At 43.1% G+C, this 22,597-nt stretch overlaps 1 protein-coding gene across 1 annotated transcript; it reads right to left on the bottom strand.

Moving 5' to 3' along the window:
- Nucleotides 1-1,834: 1,834 nt before the first annotated feature.
- PJVK (pejvakin) lies at nucleotides 1,835-13,945 on the bottom strand. Its single transcript, XM_060256909.1, has 6 exons — nucleotides 13,287-13,945; nucleotides 11,875-12,070; nucleotides 10,985-11,126; nucleotides 8,775-8,892; nucleotides 4,025-4,120; nucleotides 1,835-2,822 (listed from the first exon to the last, which is right to left on the bottom strand). The coding sequence occupies exons 1-6, from the start codon at nucleotides 13,504-13,506 to the stop codon at nucleotides 2,521-2,523; spliced, it is 1,074 nt and encodes a 357-aa protein (XP_060112892.1). The 5' UTR covers nucleotides 13,507-13,945; the 3' UTR covers nucleotides 1,835-2,520.
- Nucleotides 13,946-22,597: the final 8,652 nt, after the last annotated feature.

Genomic DNA, 22,597 nt, shown 5'->3' with positions numbered 1-22,597 from the left:
GGGGAGGAATAGCTTGCTTTGCCAGGCTCTCTCAATCATACAGCAGAACTATTGAGCCAAGTCTCTTTTCCTTCTATTGGTTGAGGCTTCTCCCCCTCCTGATCCCCTGGGGAAGGAAGGAGACAGCCAGAGCTTCCTTTTCCCAGTTCCCTGAATCACACAGGAGAGATACAAAGAAAGCTCCTTTAAGACCAACGAGTGCTAATGTTTTAAACATATTTTATTTTAAGCTTTTAAAAAATCTTTGTGCTTGTCTGTGTTCTTTATAAAGTTTATATCACTGCTACCTGGCATTACATTTTATGACACACATAGCCCGGCCTGACAAGGTCTCATTTATGTCAGATCCAGTCCTCATAACAAATGAGTTCGACACCCCTGGTCTAAGGAAACTGTGATAAGAACATATAAACAATTGCAAGATGTTAATCCTGTGTGCACACACAAGCTGACATGCAAAATCCCAGTTTACACTTTCAGTTCATATAATTCAGCCACAGTCAGAATAAATAAGTTTGTTTTGTAGATTTAGGCCTCCTACCCCCACCCCCACCCCAAGAAAAAATCAACTTCCAGTTCCCAAGGATTGTTTGGTTCTGAACCTGTCGGCATGATATATTAAAAAATGAATGTGCACAGAAAAGTTGAAACATTGGCAGGGATTACTTTGAAAATTCTGCCTTTTAGGTATTAGTATCAAGACCTTTTTATACAATAATTCACTGTGGCCTAGAGGGATATGTACCCATACAGCTATTGGTTATTATTTTTGGCTTTTTTAGCTGTATAACTAGCAAACACGTGTTGTAAGGTTTGGGAGTAGGAAGAAAGAGCAACCTAGTTTCAGTGGACTGGAACTAGCAATCTGCAGGCACAAGGACTGCAGAGCTTTCCCTTCTTATCCTCTCCACGGCACTGCTTTCTAACCCCAGAACAGTTGATTCCCCAGATCTGTATGATCTGTGTGTACATGGGTCCTGTGACCGTGAGTATCAACTTTCCTGGGGTCAGAAAGAACACCTGGGAGAAAGGGAACTAAAGGAAGATTCACATCAGGGCCTTCTGCTGACAGATCACTGGATCCAAAACTGTCCTGGACTGATGCTATCAATGACCATGCTGATCCCTTGTTCAGTGCTGTTAATCCAGCATTTAGAATTACAGCCTAGGAGCAGCTAGGGATTTTGAAGCAAAAGCCGCACACAAACATCCTTTTACATACATGAGCAAACTGCCAATGGTGGACCCTTGAATTTTGAAAGTCACCTCCGGTATTACTGCTCAGTCTAGTCCTACTACCGTAGGGTTCACCTTTCAGCAGTTTAATTAATCTTGAAAACCAGCTCCCAGGCAGAAACAAATGAGCGTATTGGGAATAATGTCCCTTAATTAAATGTATGGGAATGATGATAAAAAGTTTCTTTTCAGCATACTGGCAAAGCAAAGAGAAGCAGCAAGCCTATAATCCTTCCTGGAAAACCAAAGTCCATGGTGTTGAAGTTTTTTTACTGAAAAAAACGTACATCTTTTGATTAGCACAAGTTTAGACTTGCACTGTCCTTTGCAAATTGGAACTGGGGGCATTAGAATAAGTAAGAAATCCAAGACTTCTGGCTCATACCCAAGAGGCTCAGATATTTAATCCCCTCTACTTTTAGAAATGCTCTGGCAGAGAAGTACACAGCTGCCACTCTAGAAGGCTTCAGCAGTGCCCATTTTAACCATGAAATCTTGAACTCGGCCGTGAACAGCGCCATCTAATGACGAGGATGTAATCATGTTCGACAATCTGAAAACTACGTCAGATACATGGCTAGAGAAATGGAGTGTTGTCTTTTTTCAAAATGGTACATCTTTATTACAAAACCAAAGGTAATTTTGAAATAGTCAAAAGGCACTATATTATAGCAAGTACAACATTTAAAAACCAGCTCAGTTTGAATGATACTAACGATAAATATGGAGTAAGAGGATAGTATAAGATGGGGAGACATTGGCAATCTAAACATTTGCTCAGCACTAGCTTATAGCTTTTCTCTCTGTGTGTTTAAATGTATCTTTAAACAGAGCAAACACAAACACATTCTCCATCGGATACTTCAATTAAATATTTATAGCATCAATAAATAATGCATATGCTTTCTTGCCATCTAACAGTGACATTTTTAGGGTAAAACACATGGTTTTCTTTGGACAAAAGCAAATGTTTCCAGATTACTCGGACAAATACACACATTACTAATATGTGCCATTTCAAATATAAGCAGCTCCTGTTTTGAAATTCTAACTAAAGTGCACAGCTAGTTATAGATTATTCAGTATGAAAGGAATACCACAGAGCAGAACACATTTGGAAAATGGTTCTGGGAAGTTGTTTCTGAATTGGTGTTTATCTTACTAAAAGTATTGCTTAAAAAACCCAAAAGGAGATAAAATAATTTGTGGCTTCATGTTTTTGTGCTGTTAAAACTCACTAGGAAGTCTGTGGCACAGTCATCCCTAAGGCATTTACAGAAAATCTTACTTTATTCTTTTGTGCCATAGGTCAAAACAAGGCACAGCGTGGAGTCGTACAAACTTTTGTCCATTGGAAGAACACTCGAGGCAGCCATAGACTGTTTCCCTTTTAGAACGCCCCATTCCACACAAGGAACAGGGACCTTTGGGGATGTTGCTATTGAGTAAATTAACTCGTACGTGAGCCCCGTCTCGGAGATAGTTTGCGGAGATGTCAGTCATGCTCGCAGCCTTTTCATAGTAGTCTGCAAAAAGGTCGTCTAAGTAATTATCTGGGTGTGCAATGATATCCATTACCCTTTTATCTGCAAAAAAACACACCAAGAATAGAGATTTCTAACTTCTAATGTATTTTAAGCACTGAAAGAAATATGAATTGCTCCCAACATTCTAACTCTACAGTAATTTTTAGGATTTATTATTTTTATTAAAAGGTTTATACTCTGCCTTTCCTCATGGTTCAAGGTGGTTTATAATATTAACACCTAACGGTGCGATCCTAAGCAGAGTTATACCCTTCATTGACTTCAGTAACCATAGTAGGGGAGGACTACACTGTAAAAAAATCTTTGGTTAAAACCAGAATGAAATAACCACCCCAAATTTCTCCTTTCTTCTCCCCCAAAAGGTGTCTGCCATTCAAGGATTTAACATCACATTTGTCGTACTTCATTCAGAATGATCAGGACACACTAGTTGCTAATATTGCAGTCACAACTCGCGTTTCAAGAAAACACAGAGTGCTGTATTCATATCGTATGGCAAATGGTGAACCTGAAAAGAAACTGGTTGGAGATTGGTCACATTTTACACTAATTTTAGAATATACCATGTTCTCAAAAGAAACAATCTGGTTCTACTGTATCAGTTACACATTATATTTGTGACTACTTGCTCTACTAAAAGTTCAGCATTTAACATTTTAAATATTTTAAACCCTTGAATCTTTTCATCCTTAGGGAAATCCACTGGCACAAAACCAAACACTTGTATAACACAAGAAATGCAGGTTAGAGGCTAAGTGTCTTGTGACAATGCACCATACTGGCTCACCGCAAATTTGCTCTCAGGATTACAAAGACAGGTAACAGTTAAAAGTCTATAATATGGCCATGTTATGCCACTATTACGTTAAGTTGGATCCTAAGGTTCCCTTTCACTAGAAGCTAACCGATTATTATCATACATCATAAAATGCCTTGCTAATTTGCTAATCATAATCCAGCTGTACAATGAATATGGTTAGGGTCTGCAATTAAAGCGATTTAAAATGTGAGATTTTTATAATAAGCAAAGTCAGTGTTGTGCTACTTATAATTCAAAATTGATGCTCTATGCATATTTTGAAATCTCTGCCATTATTTTAATTAGGCTCAGTAGTTGCCCTGCTGCTATTGCTCTAGTGCAAAAAAAATCATTTTCTTAGCATTTAACCTTATAACCAAAAGTTAAATAAATCACTAATCAAACAAATGTGGGACAAGCACATAAATATCAAACACCATACTTCGATGAAACAGACTGTTCGTTAGTCTGATTAAAGAAAATGATCTCGCTGGCCATTTTTCGAATCCTCCTTTTGATTCTGGAGTGACACAGAGCTCTGAAAAAAATACATAATATATATAATATTTCAAACTGGAATATTTAGAAGTAGCACAATCCCAAAACAATAAATACAATAATGGTATGGATATTATTAATCATAACAGAAAAGCGGCATTAATTTCTTGTTTGGGTGGTGGGAAACGACACAAGTAAAATAAACTACAAATGCAAGCGTCCAAGCACAGATTCATTTGCTGGACTTGAAGTCCTACATCTAGATTGTATCCAAATGGTATGCAGTCACTTCAATGCTCATTCAGATATCAAGCATCTGATGTGATTCCAGTCATTTTGCAATACAAGGCAATCCATGGCATTGCAACAGCACTACAAATCAGGGATGGACTGGCCATTTAATTTACAGAAGAATTTCCTGGTGGGACACTGACAGCAAGGAGTAAGCAGAACTAAGCTCCAGCAACTCTGCCAGTTCCTCAGGGACCAGCTGGCCCAGACCTTTCAGTTTTAAAATGATAATGATAAATCAGTGTTAGCTTACTAATGACCTCCTCCTGCACTGCCACCAGGTTCCAGGAGGCAATGGGGGAGCCAGTGCCCACTGCTGGTGCTGATGAGCCTCAGTGGCCCTGCAGCACTAAGGTTACCAACCTTCAGGTGGCAGCTGGAGATCTGGAATTATAGGTGATCTCCAGGTGATCAAGATCAGTTCTCCTGGAGAAAATAGTTGCTTTGGAAGGTAGGTTCTGTGGTATTATACCTTACTGAAGTCTTTCCCCTTCCCCAAAGGCTGACTCCACCCCCAAATCTCCAAGAAATTTCCAATCCAGAGCTGCAACCCTACACTGACAGCATAGCAATGGCCATTCAGCTTGATTTGTTCCAAGGCCATTTTAACTTCCCAGCCCACCCCTGTCACAGGGTGCAAGGATGCTGCATTGGATCCCAGCAGATTTTTCACTCAAATTCATCCAGTTCCCTTCCTTATTACAGCTCTTTTCCCACTGGGTTTGTTACTGCAGAACCCATAATCTCAAGCATAGATTTATTGGAGGTCAACGAGGAACTCCGTTTTTCACCAGTGGAAAGCTTGTTGGATTCAACCCACCATGGTACCAGCTATGGTGAGCACCGCCTGAAGTTTAGTGAATGGTTTGGGAGTATAGGATATTTGCTGCACCGCTGACGTTAAACAGATGAGGGAGAGCACTGGCAGTCCCTAAGAAGAGCAAAAGCATTATGTATCTATGGCTGTATACATAGCTATTGTGTGGTGCTGTGTAGCATTAGCGTACAAAGCCATTATGTGCCAGAACCACAAGGAAGGAGAATGAGGGCATGAAAAAGGAAAGGAAGCAAAACTGATTCATCTAGAGCAGGGGTGCGGCCCTCGGGGATTGCTGGGCCGAACCGAGCCATGTGGCAGCCTCTCTGAGGACTGGCTCGCCAGCGAGGATCGAGGGACCCAGCCGTGCTGTGCAGCAGCCTCCCCAGGGCCAGGCAGGGATCACAGGGCCGGCCAGAATTGCTGCAGGGCCTGGAAAAGTTACTGTCACAGTTCAGTTTGCACTTGATTATCTCAGATGGTGTGGCCTAATATGCTAATAAGTGTGCGACCTAATATGCTAATATTAGGGGATGTGGTCTAATATGCTACTGAGTTCCTGCTGGGCTTTTTCTACAAAAAAGCCCTGGACCTATGCATTTGCCTAGGGCGGCGGGCCAGGTATATGTGTGTGTGTGCGTGCCAGATTAGGCTCTCCCCACATGACTTCAAATAGAAAAACAATTGTTTGCATTAATTTTGCTGGCCTAAATCATTCCCCTTTGGTGGAGCACTGTTTTTTAAGCTGATAATTTTTTATGTCCCGCAAATAATGTTATAAATATCCATATGGCCCTTGGCAGAAAAAATGTTCCCCACCCCTGATCTAGAGTCTAGATGAATCAGTTTTGCCTCCTTTCCTGAATTTAGATATTACAGAAGTGGGCTTTTTTTGAGCAGGAACACACAGGAATGCAGTTCTGGCTGGCTTGGTGTCAGGGGATGTGGCCTAATATGCAAATAAGTTCCTGCTGGACTTTTTTCTGCAAAGAAGCCCTGCGCTAAGGAACAAAGAAGTTCCTGGTTGGTTTTTTCCTAATATGCAAATGAGTTCCTGGTTTTTTTCTACAAAAAAGCCCTGACAGAAGGAATGAGGCTGCTGACAAGAATAATTCAATTTCTCTCACCTCTGATAATGTTTACAAAATGCATGATTTTGACATCATCATTAAGTTTCCCTAACCATGTTCCATGTAGCTGCTATTTCCATGGGTGGGGAAATTTGCAGTGTGTTGACATCATGTCTCACATTTTTTTTTAATTAGTTATTTCTGATGGAGAGAAGAAGAGGAAATACCTTTTTTACTGGCAACCACTAGGGTTCCCAAATCTGGGGCAGGAAATTCCTGGATATTTGGGGATGGAGCCTAAGGAAGGTAGGTTTGGGGGAGAGAAGGTTGCTCAGCATGAATGTAGGGCAAAGATGTCCCATCAGGCATTTCGTTGAGGATGGCAATGGTTTCCATCTGGCACTTCTGTTTCTTGCCTCCTCCTCCGCACGAGACAGTGGTGAAATCTGAAGTTTCCCAGCACCATCTAATCAAGCCAATTGTACTTTTACTGTTTTAAATTGAATTATGAGCATGCAGGGCTTTTTTTTTTTAGCAGGAACACAGTTCCAGCTGGCTTGGCACCAGGGGGTGTGGCCTAATATGCAAATTAGTTGCTGCTGGGCTTTTTCTACAAAAAAAGCCCTGTGAGTGTGTTTTACCATTGTACACTGCCCTGACTCCTGTTCTACAGGGGAAGGTGATCTAGAAGTTTAATGTACTAAATAAAATAAATATCTAAATAATAAATTCCATGGACTCCACCTTCTAAAGTTGACCCTGACCCAGCAGCAGAGGAGGAGGAGGAGGAGGAGGAGGAGGAGCAGGGGAGCCTGCCTGACTCTCCCCCACCAGGAGTTCAATTCAGGAAATGGCTATGCCGTGTCTTAGCAGCCTGGAGAAAAGACACAAGCCAATGGGGAAGGCGTTTGATTAACCCTGAATGCTAGAGGGAGCTTCCCCGCTGTTAATTGGAGCACCATCAGAGGCCCATTTAGCCCCTGCTCGGGGCTGGAGCCTCTGTGGAAGCAACTTGTCTATCTCATAATTTGCCTCCACCTCAGTCTGCCTTTTAAACCTGATCCCTTGGCTTCTTGACTCCAGGCTTTGAACGACCCTGCTCCTGGTTTGTGTTTTGGACATTGCTCTCTTGGTTCCTGGTCTGCTCTTTTGATTCTGACCTCGGATTGGACATGGACTCTGTACTTTGGACTTGCCCTTGTGGTTCCCTCTCTGCTTTCTGACTCAGACCCCGGCTTGGACTTGGTCTCTTCCCCTGCCTGCACCCTACTGCATGACACTAAGTATTACATGAATGCATGCATGGCAAGAAGCAGTTCTGGAGAACACCGACAGAGAATTTAACCCTAGAGCAGCAGCCATATTGAGCTCAGCAGACATATTGAGCTCCATTGTAGAAAGAGCTGAACAACACTATATAAAGCATGTTTGTTTGGTACTTCTGTCTATTATGGCATCAAACTTTTTTTGGGGGGGGGACAGAGTTTGCAAGCAGCAAATATCTAAATGTTATATCCTGTCACATGAAGTGCTGAGAACATTTTCCAGCAAGAACAGACCAAACTGGCTGGTACAATGTTTTATATACCTGTACCCCTTGTTTTTGAAAAAATTGCACTCCTTCATGCCAACATTTCCAAATGGATACAAATGAATTGTCAGCATTGCAGGTCATTTTAACATAAATTGGCACAGGTTATTGTGTATGTGAGCTATACAGTGTTGAGAGATTAGCAAGTGAATCCTTGATATGTGAATAAGGCTATTGTATCACTGCAGATTACGTGTGTGTGTGTGTGTAAAGTGTAAAGTGCCATCAAGTCCCAGCCAATTTATGACAACTCCAATGAGGGACTTTCAAGGCAAGTGAGAAGCAGAGGTGGTCTGATGGTCTCCCTCACTGCTTAGCTTCTGAAATCTGACATGCTCAGCTATACTGTGCCGCCTTCCCTCTGCAGACTGTACACACCTCAGTGCTGAAATAATAAATGAACAGGGCAAGCCTATGCAGCATTATACCATTCTAAGCCCATTCAAGGCTGGCCCTGCCACTTGGCAAACTAGGTAATTGCCTAGGGCTTGATCTTCTGGGGGTGTCAAATTGGGTGCCCCCCATGTGACTCATTAATGTTATCATTGCCGGGGGGGGGGGGGTCGCCAGAAGTTAGCCTTGTTTAAGATGTCAGACAGACTAGAGCCAGTCCTGAGCCCATTGGTTACAGTGGGTTTAGAATGGTGTAACTACAGAAGGTTGCACTATTAATGTTTTCAGGGCTTTTTTGTAGCAGGAACTGTTTGCATATTAGGCCACACACCCCTGATGTAGCCAATCCTCCAAGAGCTTACAGGGCTCTTAGTATAGGGCCTACTGTAAGCTCCAAGAGGATTGGCTACATCAGGGTTGTATGGCCTAATATGCAAAGGAGTTCCTGCTACAAAAAAAGCCCTGGTTGTTTTAATACATTGCCTTTTAAAACAGTAGCAAATTGTGATTGCAGAATAAGCAGATTACTTACCAAAATTACCATCCAGATGAATGTAAAGTTCAAATACACTGAATGCAATAGTTGTATGTGCGGGAAAGACAATAGCCTTGTCACGTCCTTTGTAATTATGTTCATCAATAATATGAAACTGGTTTTAAAAGAAATATAAGATTACATTAACAATTCTTGCAAATCAAAACTTTTTTATTGATTTATGTTTTAGATATTTTTTTTGCCATCAAGTTAAGCTGACTTCTGACGAACCCTAGTGGGGCTTGAAGGCAAGGAATGTCCAGAGGTGGCTTCCCACTACCTGCCTCTGCATCATAACCCTGGTATTCCTTGGAGGACTCCCATCCAAATAGTAGCCAGGTAGTCTTAGCTTCCGGGCTCTGACAAGATCAGGCTTCCCTGGGCTATCCAGGTCAGGGCTCAAATCAAAACTTTGACAAGTAAAAGCACATTAGGCTAAGTAATTTCTGAAACTCACTTCAACAACGTCAGTAACTCTCTTCAAATTTCCAGCAAGTTGAAAATTATCCTCCTCATTGTTGTTATTGAATTGGACTTGGCAACCCTAATGGATAGCAATGGAAGGAAGACATTTAAAAAGGTGTGCTGTCCCTTGGGGGTGGAGCCAAGAGACATTGGGGGCGGAGCCAGGAACAAGGGTGTGACAAGCATAATTGAACTCCAAGGGAGTTCTGGCCATCACATTTAAAGGGACAGCACACCTTTTTAAATGTCTTCCTTCCATAGGAAATAATGAAGGATAGGGGCACCTTCTTTTGGGGATCATAGAATTGGACCCCCTGGTCCAATCGTTTTGAAACTTGGGGGGTACTTTGGGGAGAAACACTAGATACAATACTGAAAATTTGGTGTCTCTACCTCAAAGAACAGCTCCCCCAGAGCCCCCGAAACCTCCAGATCAATTCCCCATTATACCCTATGAGAAACGATCTCCACATAGGGAATAATGAAGTGCTCAGCAGATGTTCTCCCCCCCGCTCCCCCCCCCCTGTTTCTGGCGACTCTGAAGTGAGTCAGGAGTTGCAGCCAGTACATGTCAAAAGCAAAAGCCTACTCACGAGTTGGAGCCAGCTTCTTCCCATTAATACAGACACTTCATCCCAAGAGGAAGCCTTTCCAATTGGAGACTGGAGTCTCCAGAGGCGGTAAGTCACATGGTGGCTTTGGGGGCAGGGCTTCCCCCTCCGGCCAGCTGACTGGGGGCAGGAAACAGCCTGGGAAAGCGGAAGAACCCCCGCTGGGACCTGGGGATTGGCAAGCCTACTATCCATCCATACTGGATCAAACATTTCCATTGGTTAAAATACTAAGTTTGCTGCTAAAAATGGCCTTGAAAACTGAGATACAAGCCAGCAGAAGTGACTGCCCTTATCCAAAATTCTTTGTGAGTACAACACTCCAGCACTTACAAGATTTCCCCCTTAATCTCCATGGAAGAGGCAGCTTTATGGGTGTAAATCAAAGCACACACATATGCCGTCTCCAGTCATTATACAATCGAAAAATTGGGAAACTCAGCATATGAAACTGACACAAAAGGGAAATGCCGAGATAACAACATCTTAACAACTCTTGTACAATGTCAAAAATATTATATAATAAAAAACAAGTTTAATCCAATCAAAGTCTCTGTGTTGTATGTTCTAATCTATGCAACTTAATCACCTTCAATCTTCCTAATGTGATAAATCACTGAGAACTTCTAGAGCTGAACAAGCAAACAGCTCAAAAGTCACAACAGTGTGCTCACAGGCACTCATCCATAGATACATTCCAATATAAATAGGTGTATGCAGGCACTCTACAAAATTCCAGGTTTCCACCAACAATAACAATGTCATAAAAATCCAAGTTGTTCCAGGCCATACACATATTTTTCGGAGAATATCAAAATATTATCTTGATTTTTTTATAGTCCATTTTTCTTGGAACACTGGAAATATTAGAATTAATTTATCTGAGCAACTGGTTTTTTTTTCTTTTGTAAATCTCTTCATTGTAAATGATCCCCAGTCCTTGTGCAGAGGAAATGTTACACATATGGGTAACAAAGCAACATGGATTTAGCACTGCTCCCTAACACTGCTATCTGAAGCAATGTCACATTCTTCCATTCCAATTCCACTTAAGTTAATGTGTTTAAGTGATTCTGACTCTGCTTGTGTCTGATATCAATATGCATCAGGAACATCACAAAACATGCTCACCCTCATTGTGTCGCCTCTCATACCAGCATGCACAGACAGTGAACACTGCCGCGTTGTTCTAATATTTTCTGAGACCACACATAGAACTGTCTTCTTACTTTCTTGTGACTGATGAACAAGGCAGTGATCAAAATTAATTTTTCTAAAATAAATAGAAAAATTGTTCTCACAGTCCTGCAGTATTTTCAGTTATGGTATTTAAAAACTTATTCAATGTTGCATTAGTGAAAATTGCATATAGGTTATCAATATGCCCCGTGGTGGAGTGTTAAAGCTGCAGTACTGCTCTGCTCACGACCTGAGTTCGATCCCTGGTGGAAGCTGGGTTTTCAGGTAGCTGGCTCGAGGTTGACTCAGCCTTCCATCCTTCCGAGGTTGGTAAAATGAGTACCCAGCTTGCTGTGGGGGGGAAGCGTAGATGACTGGGGAAGGCAATGACAACCCACCCCATAAAAAGTCTGCCGTGAAAACGTGAAAGCAACGTCACCCCAGAGTCGGAAACAACTGCTGCTTGCACAGGGGACCTGTGCAAGAGTGGTAAAGCTGCAGTACTGCAGTTGGAGCCCTCTGCTCACGACCTGAGTTCGATCCCAGCAAAAGCTGGTTCAGGTAGCCGGCTCAAGGTTGACTCATCCTTCCATCCTTCCGAGGTCGGTAAAATGAGTACCCAGCTTGCTGGGGGGAAAGCGTAGATGACTGAGAAAGGTAATGGCAACCCACCCCATAAAAAGTCTGCCATGAAAACATTGCGAAAGCAACGTCACCCCAGAATCGAAAACGACTGGTACTTGCACAGGGGACTACCTTTACCTTTTTTGAAAATCAATATTCATTGGAAGAATGGAGCTAGAAAATAACTGTAATAGTAAAACAGTGAAAATAATACTGACCTACTAGTAAGTTCTCTGAGCAATGTTGGTACCTCAACCTCGTGTTTAGTTACAATACCAAATGAAGCCTTCACTGCAAGAGAATCTGATCCAGCAACATTGACCCCAACAGAATTTCTGATGTGATTTCCTCGTCTTCCATTGAGTGTAACATCTGATTTGTCTTCATAATTCAGTAATTGGTAGGATGAAATACCTGTGAAAAAGAGACTGTTTACTGAAGCATGAAAAGGTTTTGATTTCATTTAGAATATTAATCCATCACGACATGAAAAATATTGTTACATGGCAATGTTTATTCTATATACATAAAATGTTCCGAACCCTGAATAAAACCACTTTATATTAAAGCATTGTTAACAACCCCACCCTTCTTCTAGTTTAATCTTACTCGCACGCCCCAGCCAAGTGAAACAAAACACATCTTAGATATTTTTGTAGGAAGCACACACCACCTGTCATGGGCTCTGGCACAGGAAGCTTCATAATGGAAGATATTCATTTTCACTTGCTTGCATACTGTATTTTATTAGTTTTCATTGGAAATACCCTTTCTGAGAAATCTCAGATTACAAATAAACTGAGGAAATCTGGATCAAAGCAAGCAGAACAGGAACAAACAAGGAGACAATGAGAAGGGAACAGTTGAAAACCAATGTCTGCATCTTCTGTAAACTTCAGGCCAAATGATCCTGACTCAAATATCCTAGAAAGGATTTATGTCACTTTCTGCTAGTACAGGGGTGGCCAAACTCGCTTAATATAAGAGCCACAAAGAATAAATGTCAGATGTTTGGGAGCCACAAGACATGAATGTCAAATATCTGAGGGAAGGAAGGAGGGAGGGAGGATTGAAAGGTGGAAAGAAAGAAACTTTAACTTTAAATGCATTCTCCAAGCTGCAGCTGACTTGGCTTGGATAAGTGATTTAAAGAGACAAATGCCCTCTCCAAGCCAGCTGACCAGGCAGTGGGGGCTTCAAGAGTCACACAATATGTGCTAACACACTTAAATGGTATGTGTTATGTATTATGATAACAGTATGGGATTACATAGCACAATAAGCCTATTTTTATTTTAAAATCACAAAAAGATTATCACTTTAAATTCCTAACGTTTATTTTCAATCTTCAGACTTTTGCTACATTTTAAAAAGCAAAGGTCTTTAAAATGTTGTTTCTTTATAATGTGGTATCTTACTTCTTATTCTCTGTAACAGCTTGGACTATGTAGCCTCCCTGAGCCTGCTTCAGCGAGGAGGGCGGGATATAAATACGAAGAATAAATAAAATGTATTATTTTACATAATTAGACACTATCTTGTTTTGAATTTATTCCACTCAGTTATACTTTTAAAATTTAGAAAATTCCTTTTTTTATAGGCAATTAAGAAGTTCAAACAAAACCCTTACCGGCTGAAATTTCTTTGTCTCCTTGAAGAATGTCTTTGAGGCTGAACGGTGTTGAAATAAATTTGGATCTTTTGGAAATTAGACAGCTTTTCTTCTTGATAACAAGACTGAGGGGCTGATACTTATCAGCTTCGCTGAGGCTACGAACAGGAATTAGTCGACCTCCATCTCCAACCTGTTTAACAAAACTTTTGGTAGCAGCAGCAAACATATTACACATTGTTTTTAAAAAAAAACAATAAATTCAGATCAACAGCAAGCTTCAAAGCATATAGCCATACTAAAATTGTAACTTTCCTAAACAGATCAAGGATAAATCTCACACCTTGCCTTGTTTTAAAGTGTATTATACTTGGCTAGAAGGAAAGCATTGCCATTGTTTTAACTGGCTTCTGTATGGTATTGCAACAATAATATTCAGCAACCTCTCTTTATTGTGCTGCCACATTCAAAATAATTAATAATGGATTAACAGTGTAAACTGATACGGGAACTTTCTGTACCTTTCTGTAGTACTGTCTCAGCTTTCACATCAACAACTTCAACTCAGGAAAAATCCCTTCTTTTAAAAGTTTTTAAAACTGTCTAACAGTGCTATAGATAATACTGGTTTTATGTATTCATGGTAATCCCAGAGTACTTTTTCTATTGTGGACTTTAACTAGCCTAAATTTATATAATTAGATCCCTAGTAGCTAGCTATTGCACATCATTCTAAGATTGTCTAACATTGCAGTTTACACCATTTTGGAAGGATGTATGATGATAAGAAATCTTGAAAAGGAAGGTGGTTAGATTTTTATTCTAACACAATCTTTTCACATGGGAGAATAATTATGTTATGAAACAATACACCTGAACAGATTATTAAAAAATATTTAAATGGAACTTACTGTGTACTGCTATTAGAAATATTCTTCATAGTTTCTATATAAATTTCTGTCTAGTAAGGACACACTGCATGTCTATGATGAAGTGGTCTCTAATCCATGGCTTGGATCATCTCTTAAAATTTCCACTGGGGCAAGGGGGGTTGACTTTTGCCCCCTCCCACGGGAAACCTCTACCCCCTCCCCATTTTTCCTGAAGAACTGCATTGTGGGGAGGAGGTGTTTTGAGCTGCCATGGAAGAGGGGAATTGGTCAAAATTACCACTCCTTAACTGGAATGCAAGCCTATTAAAGTTAATGCTTTACTAGAAGCTTGTTCTTTAAAGTGCCAAAAGATTCTTGTTACTTTTGCTGCAACCAAGTAACACAGCAGCTGGAGTTCACATGACATTTTTGGAGTCTATATAACATTCACATGTTATTTAGAACACAGAATAGAATGTACTAGTGGCAAAACTTTAAGTTAATTGTAGAAATGGGGTTTAAATTCACCCCTTGTTTAATAAAACTTGGTGAAGTTATGTTATGCAGCCCTTTTGGATTTGTCAGATGTTGCCTTTAGGGCACTGAAACTTTAGGGCATTGCATTATGGCTGCAGTCCTTAGTGCTCAGGTAATGTCAGAAGTCCTAGGCCATGCATGAGGAATATATTGGACATCTTGTAAAAATACAGGCTCTATAGCACATATTCCAGTGAATGCACATTTCCCATAAACTTAAGTATGTGGTTTAAATTAATATTTTGTTCTGAATATCTGTGTTTTGTTAAGGTTCTAAGCAGTGTTTTAAGAAGGCAAGGTATATAAAATCCTAGGTGGCATACAGGCCTGGCATGTCCCAGCAAGACACACTGAGCATAGGCAAAACTAAGTGTATTTATACTCCAAAATGTATCCTGAAGGTATGCTACTGTGGGTGAGTGAGCCAATATGACAATGACATGATGGGTTTAAGAGGTCTTGGCAAAAGTAATGCTTGAGTTTTCCCAGGTACTAGACAAAGGGAAGGATGTTGCTGAATGGATGTAGGATGTGGGCAATGTGGGGATGGTTGAGCGTGCCTGAAAAGTTAATTGTTTTCTTGATAACCATTATCTCAATAGCCTGGCACAAAAGGAGGAAATGTAGATGTAGACAAATTGCTAGGAGGATTATTTTCAGGAGTAAAATTATTACTTTAGAAAAAGAACATACCATAAATTCTATAACATGGCAGGAAGGGAATTAGGAAAGACATTACCAATCATAATCCATTCAACTATTGAAAGAGAAGAAGAAGAAGAAGAATTGCAGATTTATATCCCGCCCTTCTCCCTGAATCAGAGACTCAGAGCGGCTTACAATCTCCTATGTCTTCTCCCCTCACAACAGACACCCTGTGAGGTGGGTGGGGCTGGAGAGGGCTCTCACAGCAGCTGCCCTTTCGAGGACAACCTCTGCCAGAGCTATGGCTGACCCAAGGCCATTCCAGCAGGTGCAAGTGGAGGAGTGGGGAATCAAACCTGGTTCTCCCAGATAAGAGTCCGCACACTTAACCACTACACCAAACTGGCTCTCAGTTGGGCTGGAGGCTTGTTCCATTGTCAGTGCCTGAGCTTTCGCCCCCTTATTCATCTTTGTTATAGTTTTCTATTTGAAATAGGGAGTGGCCTCACTATCAGATCTACATTTTCCTGCACTTCCTTCTCAGAAATCTGTTCTGGTTGCTGTAAAAATGGTGCAGCCTTGTACAGGGCATCTGCTGTAGACACGAATCTACCAGGAGTGTGGGACACAATGAAATAATATCTTGGTCACTTTAGCACTGTACACTGCATTTTCAAAGTACAATCATTCAATGCTTTCTCAAATAAATTAGAGATTTATGATTGGTTTCCACTTGCACTCTCTGATCATAAATGGATGAAATATCTGACAAATAAACGAGACCCCCAACAGCTCCCCTAAAGCTATTTTTGTGTAATTAAAAAGGTAAAGGTAGTCCCCTGTGCAAGCACCAGTCGTTTCCGAATCTGGGGTGACGTTGCTTTCACAACATTTTCACGGCAGACTTTTTACGGGGTGGTTTGCCATTGCCTGTGGGAGTCAGGAAACGAGACGAGATGACCGTGGGTGAAAGCTGACCTCCTCCAGGGCGGGAGCGCTGCTTTATTTAAATCCATGTGTAAGCCAGTGATTGGACAGTTTAGCCACAGGACTGCACATGCTCTTTACGCCATGAGACACTAGGCACTTGCTGATTGGGCTACGTCGGGTGCAGGCAGCACAGGCTTCCACGTGGTTTGCCAGCGTGGCGTCTGGTACTTTTCCTACACCCTACATCTCCCCCTTTTTGTTTTTAAGCTTGTAGTAGGCGTAATACAGTGCTCGTCGCTGCCATGATTCTTTGGATTGTGTACACAATTGTATCAAGTTAGGAAGACACTGAATACAACAGCAAATGCTAATCAATAAAATAACAATAGCAACACCGGCACAAATTAATTGCCGAAGCCAAGTAAGATTTGGAAGGAAAGAGGTGAGCCATGCAAACGGGTCCCAGTCTGGGTGGAGCGCGTTATTTGCAATCAAGGTGTGCAGATGCTCCAGTTCTTTCTCTATTGTTCGGTTGAGATCTAGAAAGCGCACCTCACAGGCCGCGGGCCCAACGATTTTACAAAAGCCTCCTTGGCGAGCCAGTAAATAGTCCAGAGCGAGTCGATGCTGTAGCTGGATCTGGTGTAGACTAAAGATTTCGCTCTGTGAATCGCGGATGATAGCGGTTGTTGCATTGATGGATTGCTCGAGATGACAGGTGAGTCCAATGATAGAGGCTCGATTTTCTTGAGCAATTATGTTAGAATAGCTTCCTAGGGTTAGAACACCCGTGAGACTTGAAATGACCGCTCGCCCCACTCCCCATTTCTCGGGACCCCCGCTCAATTGGGGGTCCACAAACACTGTGTCCGAGCAACCTGGTCCCAACGGGCTCCGTCGTTGTCGTTGGCGCGGGGGTGCAGGTGAGGAACGCAACACTGTGACAGGCAAAGTAAGAAATCCAACGGAAGCACACTCATAATCCCCTGGATGAAAATTGGTGGCAACCCCCCCACCCCAGAAAAACCACAAATTAGGGTCCTTAATTATCCAACCACTACAAATGGAACCGGGGGTAACTGTGGAAACATTAGGAACAGAAATATCAGCTCCGGTGTCCAGAAGGCCCTCAAAGGGTTTTCCATTCTTGGTTCACCAGAGCGACCTGAAAAACAGAAGAAGAAGAGAAACCACCCTCGCGCCCCCTTATGGGAAGCGCGTGAACGACGGGAGTCCCGGGCGGAAGTGAAAAAGGGAGTTGGCTCCATGCTTGTACTAGGAGCGGCACCCCCGGGGGAGGGGCTTCCTCACAAGAAGGAATGATGCACACTCCCTGTTCCCCCATTTCCCCGAAGGGCTGCGGCCAGAAGCGCCATCTCGTGCTGCTTGGAGCCCACCTCAGCACAGGCTGTTAACATGTCGGCTAAGGTGTAGCCAGGGCGGCTGACGACAGAGCTCAGAACCCGCTTGCAGTCAGTGTTGGCATTCTCGTAGCCTAACTTCACCAGCAACTCGCTTTGCGCCTCGATGTTATCCAGCTGCCGCTGGATGGCCTCTTGGAGGCGATCGATGAAGGCGCCATAAGGCTCCCCGTTACCCTGCCGGATGGCACTGAATGATTTTTGTGCCTTCTCTATAACTGGGACCCGGCGGAAGGAACGGAGGATGCAAGCTTTAGCGCCTGCCAGATGGGCGTCAGTGAGCTGGGCTTGAGCAGCCAGGTCAGCAAACTGTCCCGCCCCATAAAGCTGGTCGGCAGTAATTTGAGCAGTACCCGCAGCAATGGCGGCGGCTCGATATTCGCTGTCCCACACGACATATTGGGAGGGGGACAGAATCATACGAGCAAGAGTCTTCCAATCATAGGGCAACATAGAATAACCTTGTGCGATACCTTCTAAGGTCCCCTGCACAAAGGTAGATTTCAAGCCATAATCTTTAATGGATTTGTTCAATTCTCTCAGGACGGAATAAGGCAACCCTGCCCAAGTTACTTGAACCTGGTTGGGGTGCCGAGGATCCGGGGTCCGTGTTATGGGGAACAACCCCGGAGATTCCCCACCCCAATCCTCTGACAAGTCCAGTTCCCCTGCCTCTCGGGCTCGAGCCAAGGAGCGTTCTAAGGGACTGAGAAGGATGGCGGGAGAGGACTGGGGCGCCGGGAGGGCTGAGCCCGGCGGCTCACTGGGAGACACAACCGTCTGGGGAGCTCCCGCGGGAGCTGAGGCCTCTGGCCAAGAGGCCAGGGCCGGGTAGAGATAAGGGGGGGTTCACCCGACGCCTCAGGGGGCTTACAGAGGATGTTATCAGTCGGAGTGAACTGGCGAATAGCATGATGAATCCGCTGCCAAGTTATGAGCAGAGACATAGGAGCGCGGGGTTCCTGCCGCAACTCCGCTCCGATTTTCCCCCAGTCACTGGGCTTCATGGAACCACATTGTGGATACCATGGACACTGGCAGTCTATCTCCCGCAGGAGCTCAAGGATCTCTTTCCCTGACGGACATCTGTCGGGCTGCTGTGACTGACATAATTTCCGTAATTCATCCGCATGCGCTACCTGTTCTTTGGACAATGTTTTCCCCATACTCACCTGAGAAGGTGCACCGTGGTCGGGCGAGTAGAGGCGGGGAGCTGATCACATCGGGGTCACCAGCTGTGGGAGTCAGGAAACGAGACGAGATGACCGTGGGTGAAAGCTGACCTCCTCCAGGGCGGGAGCGCTGCTTTATTTAAATCCATGTGTAAGCCAGTGATTGGACAGTTTAGCCACAGGACTGCACATGCTCTTTACGCCATGAGACACTAGGCACTTGCTGATTGGGCTACGTCGGGTGCAGGCAGCACAGGCTTCCACGTGGTTTGCCAGCGTGGCGTCTGGTACTTTTCCTACACCCTACAATTGCCTTCCCCAGTCTTTTACTCTCCCCCCCCCCAGCAAGTTGGGTACTCATTTTACCGACCTCAGAAGGATGGAAGGCTGAGTCAACCTCAAGCCGGCTACCTGAACCAGCTTCCACTGGGATCAAACTCAGGTTGTGAGCAGAGTGCTCCGACTGCAGTACTGCAGCTTTACCACTCTGCACAACGTAATTACAATGAACTTAATCTGTTCTCTTTCAGCAAATTAGAAATTGTTATAAATTTCCAGTGCTCCATCTCCCACCACATGCAACACTATAGATGTTTTAAATCAGGTTTTCCTCCAGCCCCTATGGCAACTAGGTACAGTTCAAATCTTTGCCTAAATTTCTTATAATTTTCTGAAACACTGCCAGACTTCTGGAGGTTGGATGGCAGTAGCAAAAACTCAACTATTGCCTTTCTGCTGCTGGTTTGCAAAAATTTGAAGAGTATTTTATGCCCCAAAAGAATGAGATGTGAAAGGCATAGACAGACTAGGATCTGGAAAATCCTTACATGGAGTTTTTCTTGTCTACAGTATTTAGCCACTTCTAATATATAAAAAATTACTTTATTTAAATCCTTTTAGCCCAATGGGCTTACACAATTATTCTCTATTTTATCCTCAGAACCCCATGAGATAGATAAGGCTGTGAGTGTGTGACTGGCTCAAGGTCTCCCAGCCAGATTCCACGGCATGAGTGGGCATTTGAACATAGATTTCCCAGATCCTAGTATGACACTTTAGCTACCATACTATGCTGGCTCTCTTCTGCTCAAATGCATGTTTACATCCCACTTCTCACCCCACATCATAAATTAGGGTTCAGTCATGAAAGAGCCCCGCGGCGCAGAGTGTTAAAGCTGCAGTACTGCAGTCCTAAGCTCTGCTCTGCTCATAACCTGAGTTTGATCTCCAGCAGAAGCTGGGTTTTCAGGTAGTTGGCTCGAGGTTGACTCAGCATTCCATCCTTCCGAAGTCGGTAAAATGAGTACCCAGCTTTCTGGGGGGAAAGTGTAGATGACTGGGGAAAACAATGGCAAACCATCCCGTAAAAAGTCTGCTGTGAAAACTTTGTGAAAGCAACGTCACTCCAGAGTCGGAAACAACTGGTGCTTGCACCGGAGATCTTTCCTTTCCTTTCCATGAAAGGGATACACCAAAGTAAAAGTAATTATAATACTTTATTGCCAGACAAACAGTGTTCTCCTGTGTTTGATCCTCCCTGTGCAGTCATTTATTTATGTTATTTACAGCCCATATTTCTCACAGGTACTCAAGGCGGATTACTCATAGTGAATTAGTACTATCAACAAAATGGGACATTCACTAAACAATGTATTAGGATTGCAGAAGTCTGGAACCAACAATAAATTTAAAAAATAGAACTGAAGTATAGCATAAGCAAATGACCAATTGTGTGGTGCAAAAATTACAGAATACAATCCTACTTACAGTAAACTATATACAGCAGCATAGAACACAATCCCTGATCATTTATTCAAGTAAATTTGTAAGCCATTTTGTGTGGTGCAACCCTATTACCTGTGCAGAAAGTCCTTCTTAAATAATTAAGTTTTGTATAGTGTGTGGAAAGCCAGGGGAATGGGAACCTTCCTGACCTTCTTAGGCAGGCCATTCCATAAAGTGGGACCCACAACAGAGAAAGCACATGTATGAACAACTGTTGATTTTGCCCATTTGCAAGTTGGCACCTGCAGAAGGCCCAGCTCAGATAAGTGAAGCTGTTGTGATGGAACACAGTAGGAGGAGTCCCCAGATAAACGGGACCAAAGCCACTGGTTGGGTGACCTTGGGCCAGTCACATATTCACAGCCTAATCTATCTCATGGGGTTGTTCTGAGGATAAAATAGAGGAGAGGAGAATGGTGTAAGCCCAATGGGCTAAAAGGCCAGATAAAAGGGACCAAAGCCACAAAGGACTTTATATGTGACAGCTAAAACTTTAAATTAATCATGGTAACAAATGGGCAGCCAATGGAGTTTCTGCAGAATGGGGATAATATGCATGCTCCATCTAGCTCCCAATAACAGCCAAGCTGCAGCATTCTGCACCAGCTGGGAGTTTTCATGTTGATTTTGAGGGAAGACCAGTATACTGTGTATTGTAGTAGACAAAGTGGGTTGTGACTTGCCGTCTGTGGAGATAAAAAGTGTTAAGTGTTTAAGGTGCCACCAGACTCCCTGTTTCGTTTTGCTACAACCATCACTCAACTATCCCTCCGCAATTATGTTGGGAATCAAACACTGGTTTTAGAACTATGGGGATGCAGGGGGGGAGATATAAACAAAATACACTGCTGAGAATATGTTGTCAAGACTGTAACTCTGGATGGGTAGCCATGGCTACTTAGCAGCAAAATAAAACACAAGTCTAACCACAGTTTAAAGGCAAAGTTGTAACAATGCCAGAGAACAGGATTTACTGTCTTCATTTTGTAATGCTACTTTATTGACCATGTATTGTGCTGTCCTTACTGTGTTAATTGTAATTGGACTGAGGCAGAATTAGGGTTGCCAGGTCTGACTGGACAAATATCTGGGGACTTTGGGGGTGGAGCCAGGGTGTGACAAGCACAACTGAACTCCTAAGGCAGTTCTGGCCATCACATTTAAAGTGCTATGCACCATTTAAATGCCTTTCCTCTATTTGGAAATAATGAAGGATAGGGGTACCTTTTTTGGGGGGGGGCTCATAGAATTGGACTCCCTGGTCCAATCTTTTTGAAACTTAAGGGAGGAGGTGTTTTGAGGAGAGGCACTGGATGCTATGCTGAAAATTTGATGCCTCTACCTCAAAAACAGCCCACCCAGAGCCCCAGATCAACTCTCCATTATACTCTATGGCACTGTTTCCCATTTACAGGGTTGGGACCTGGTACCGGGCCATGGAAGCCTCACTACCGGGTCACAAGAAAAGCCAAAGCTAGCCCTGCCCCCAGCAAAGCATGACCTCTGCTCTGCTTCCTTCCTTCCACCATCTCTCTGTTGTGCAGAGAAAAGATAACCTTGAAAACCGACACAGGCTGCAAAGCCTGAGCTCCATTTGGCTTCCTTCCTTCCCGTCTCTGTGTTGTGCAGAGAAAAGCTAGCCTTGAAGACTGAGTCAGTGGCTCAGAATTTTGCATTCTCAGTTTGCATTCTGAGCCACTGATTACCAGCTATGTGTGGCTTTGCTCACTGCACCGGATTCCTCGTCTGATGAAGTGTGCTTAGAGAGCACACGAAAGCTTACGTTCTGAATAAAGCTAAGTTGGTCTTAAAGGTAAAACTTGACTCCTGCTTTGTTCTACTGAAATAAACGTCGCTCGTCAGGCGCCCTTGTTTTGTTCCCACAGGGCAGGCTCGGCTCTCAAAGGCTTCGCCGCACTTTCAGCGCTCTGAATGTTCCCGTTTTTCTGCTGCCACCAACGGCCAAG

This window comes from Heteronotia binoei, chromosome 16 (assembly GCF_032191835.1).
Source record: "Heteronotia binoei isolate CCM8104 ecotype False Entrance Well chromosome 16, APGP_CSIRO_Hbin_v1, whole genome shotgun sequence".
Classification (NCBI taxonomy): Eukaryota; Metazoa; Chordata; class Lepidosauria; order Squamata; family Gekkonidae; genus Heteronotia; species Heteronotia binoei.
Note: the sequence above shows the minus strand (reverse complement) of the source record. Positions and strands in the feature narration are given on the sequence as shown.

Excerpts from the sequence above, each read along its gene's own strand:
- PJVK (XM_060256909.1), bottom strand. The coding sequence starts at position 13,506 with ATGTGTAATATGTTTGCTGCTGCTACCAAAAGTTTTGTTAAACAGGTT. Across the intron at positions 12,071-13,286 it reads AGACAAAGAAATTTCAGCCG|GTATTTCATCCTACCAATTA; the intron begins GTAAGGGTTTTG and ends TCTTTTTCACAG. Across the intron at positions 11,127-11,874 it reads CTCAGAGAACTTACTAGTAG|AAAAATTAATTTTGATCACT; the intron begins GTCAGTATTATT and ends TATTTATTTTAG.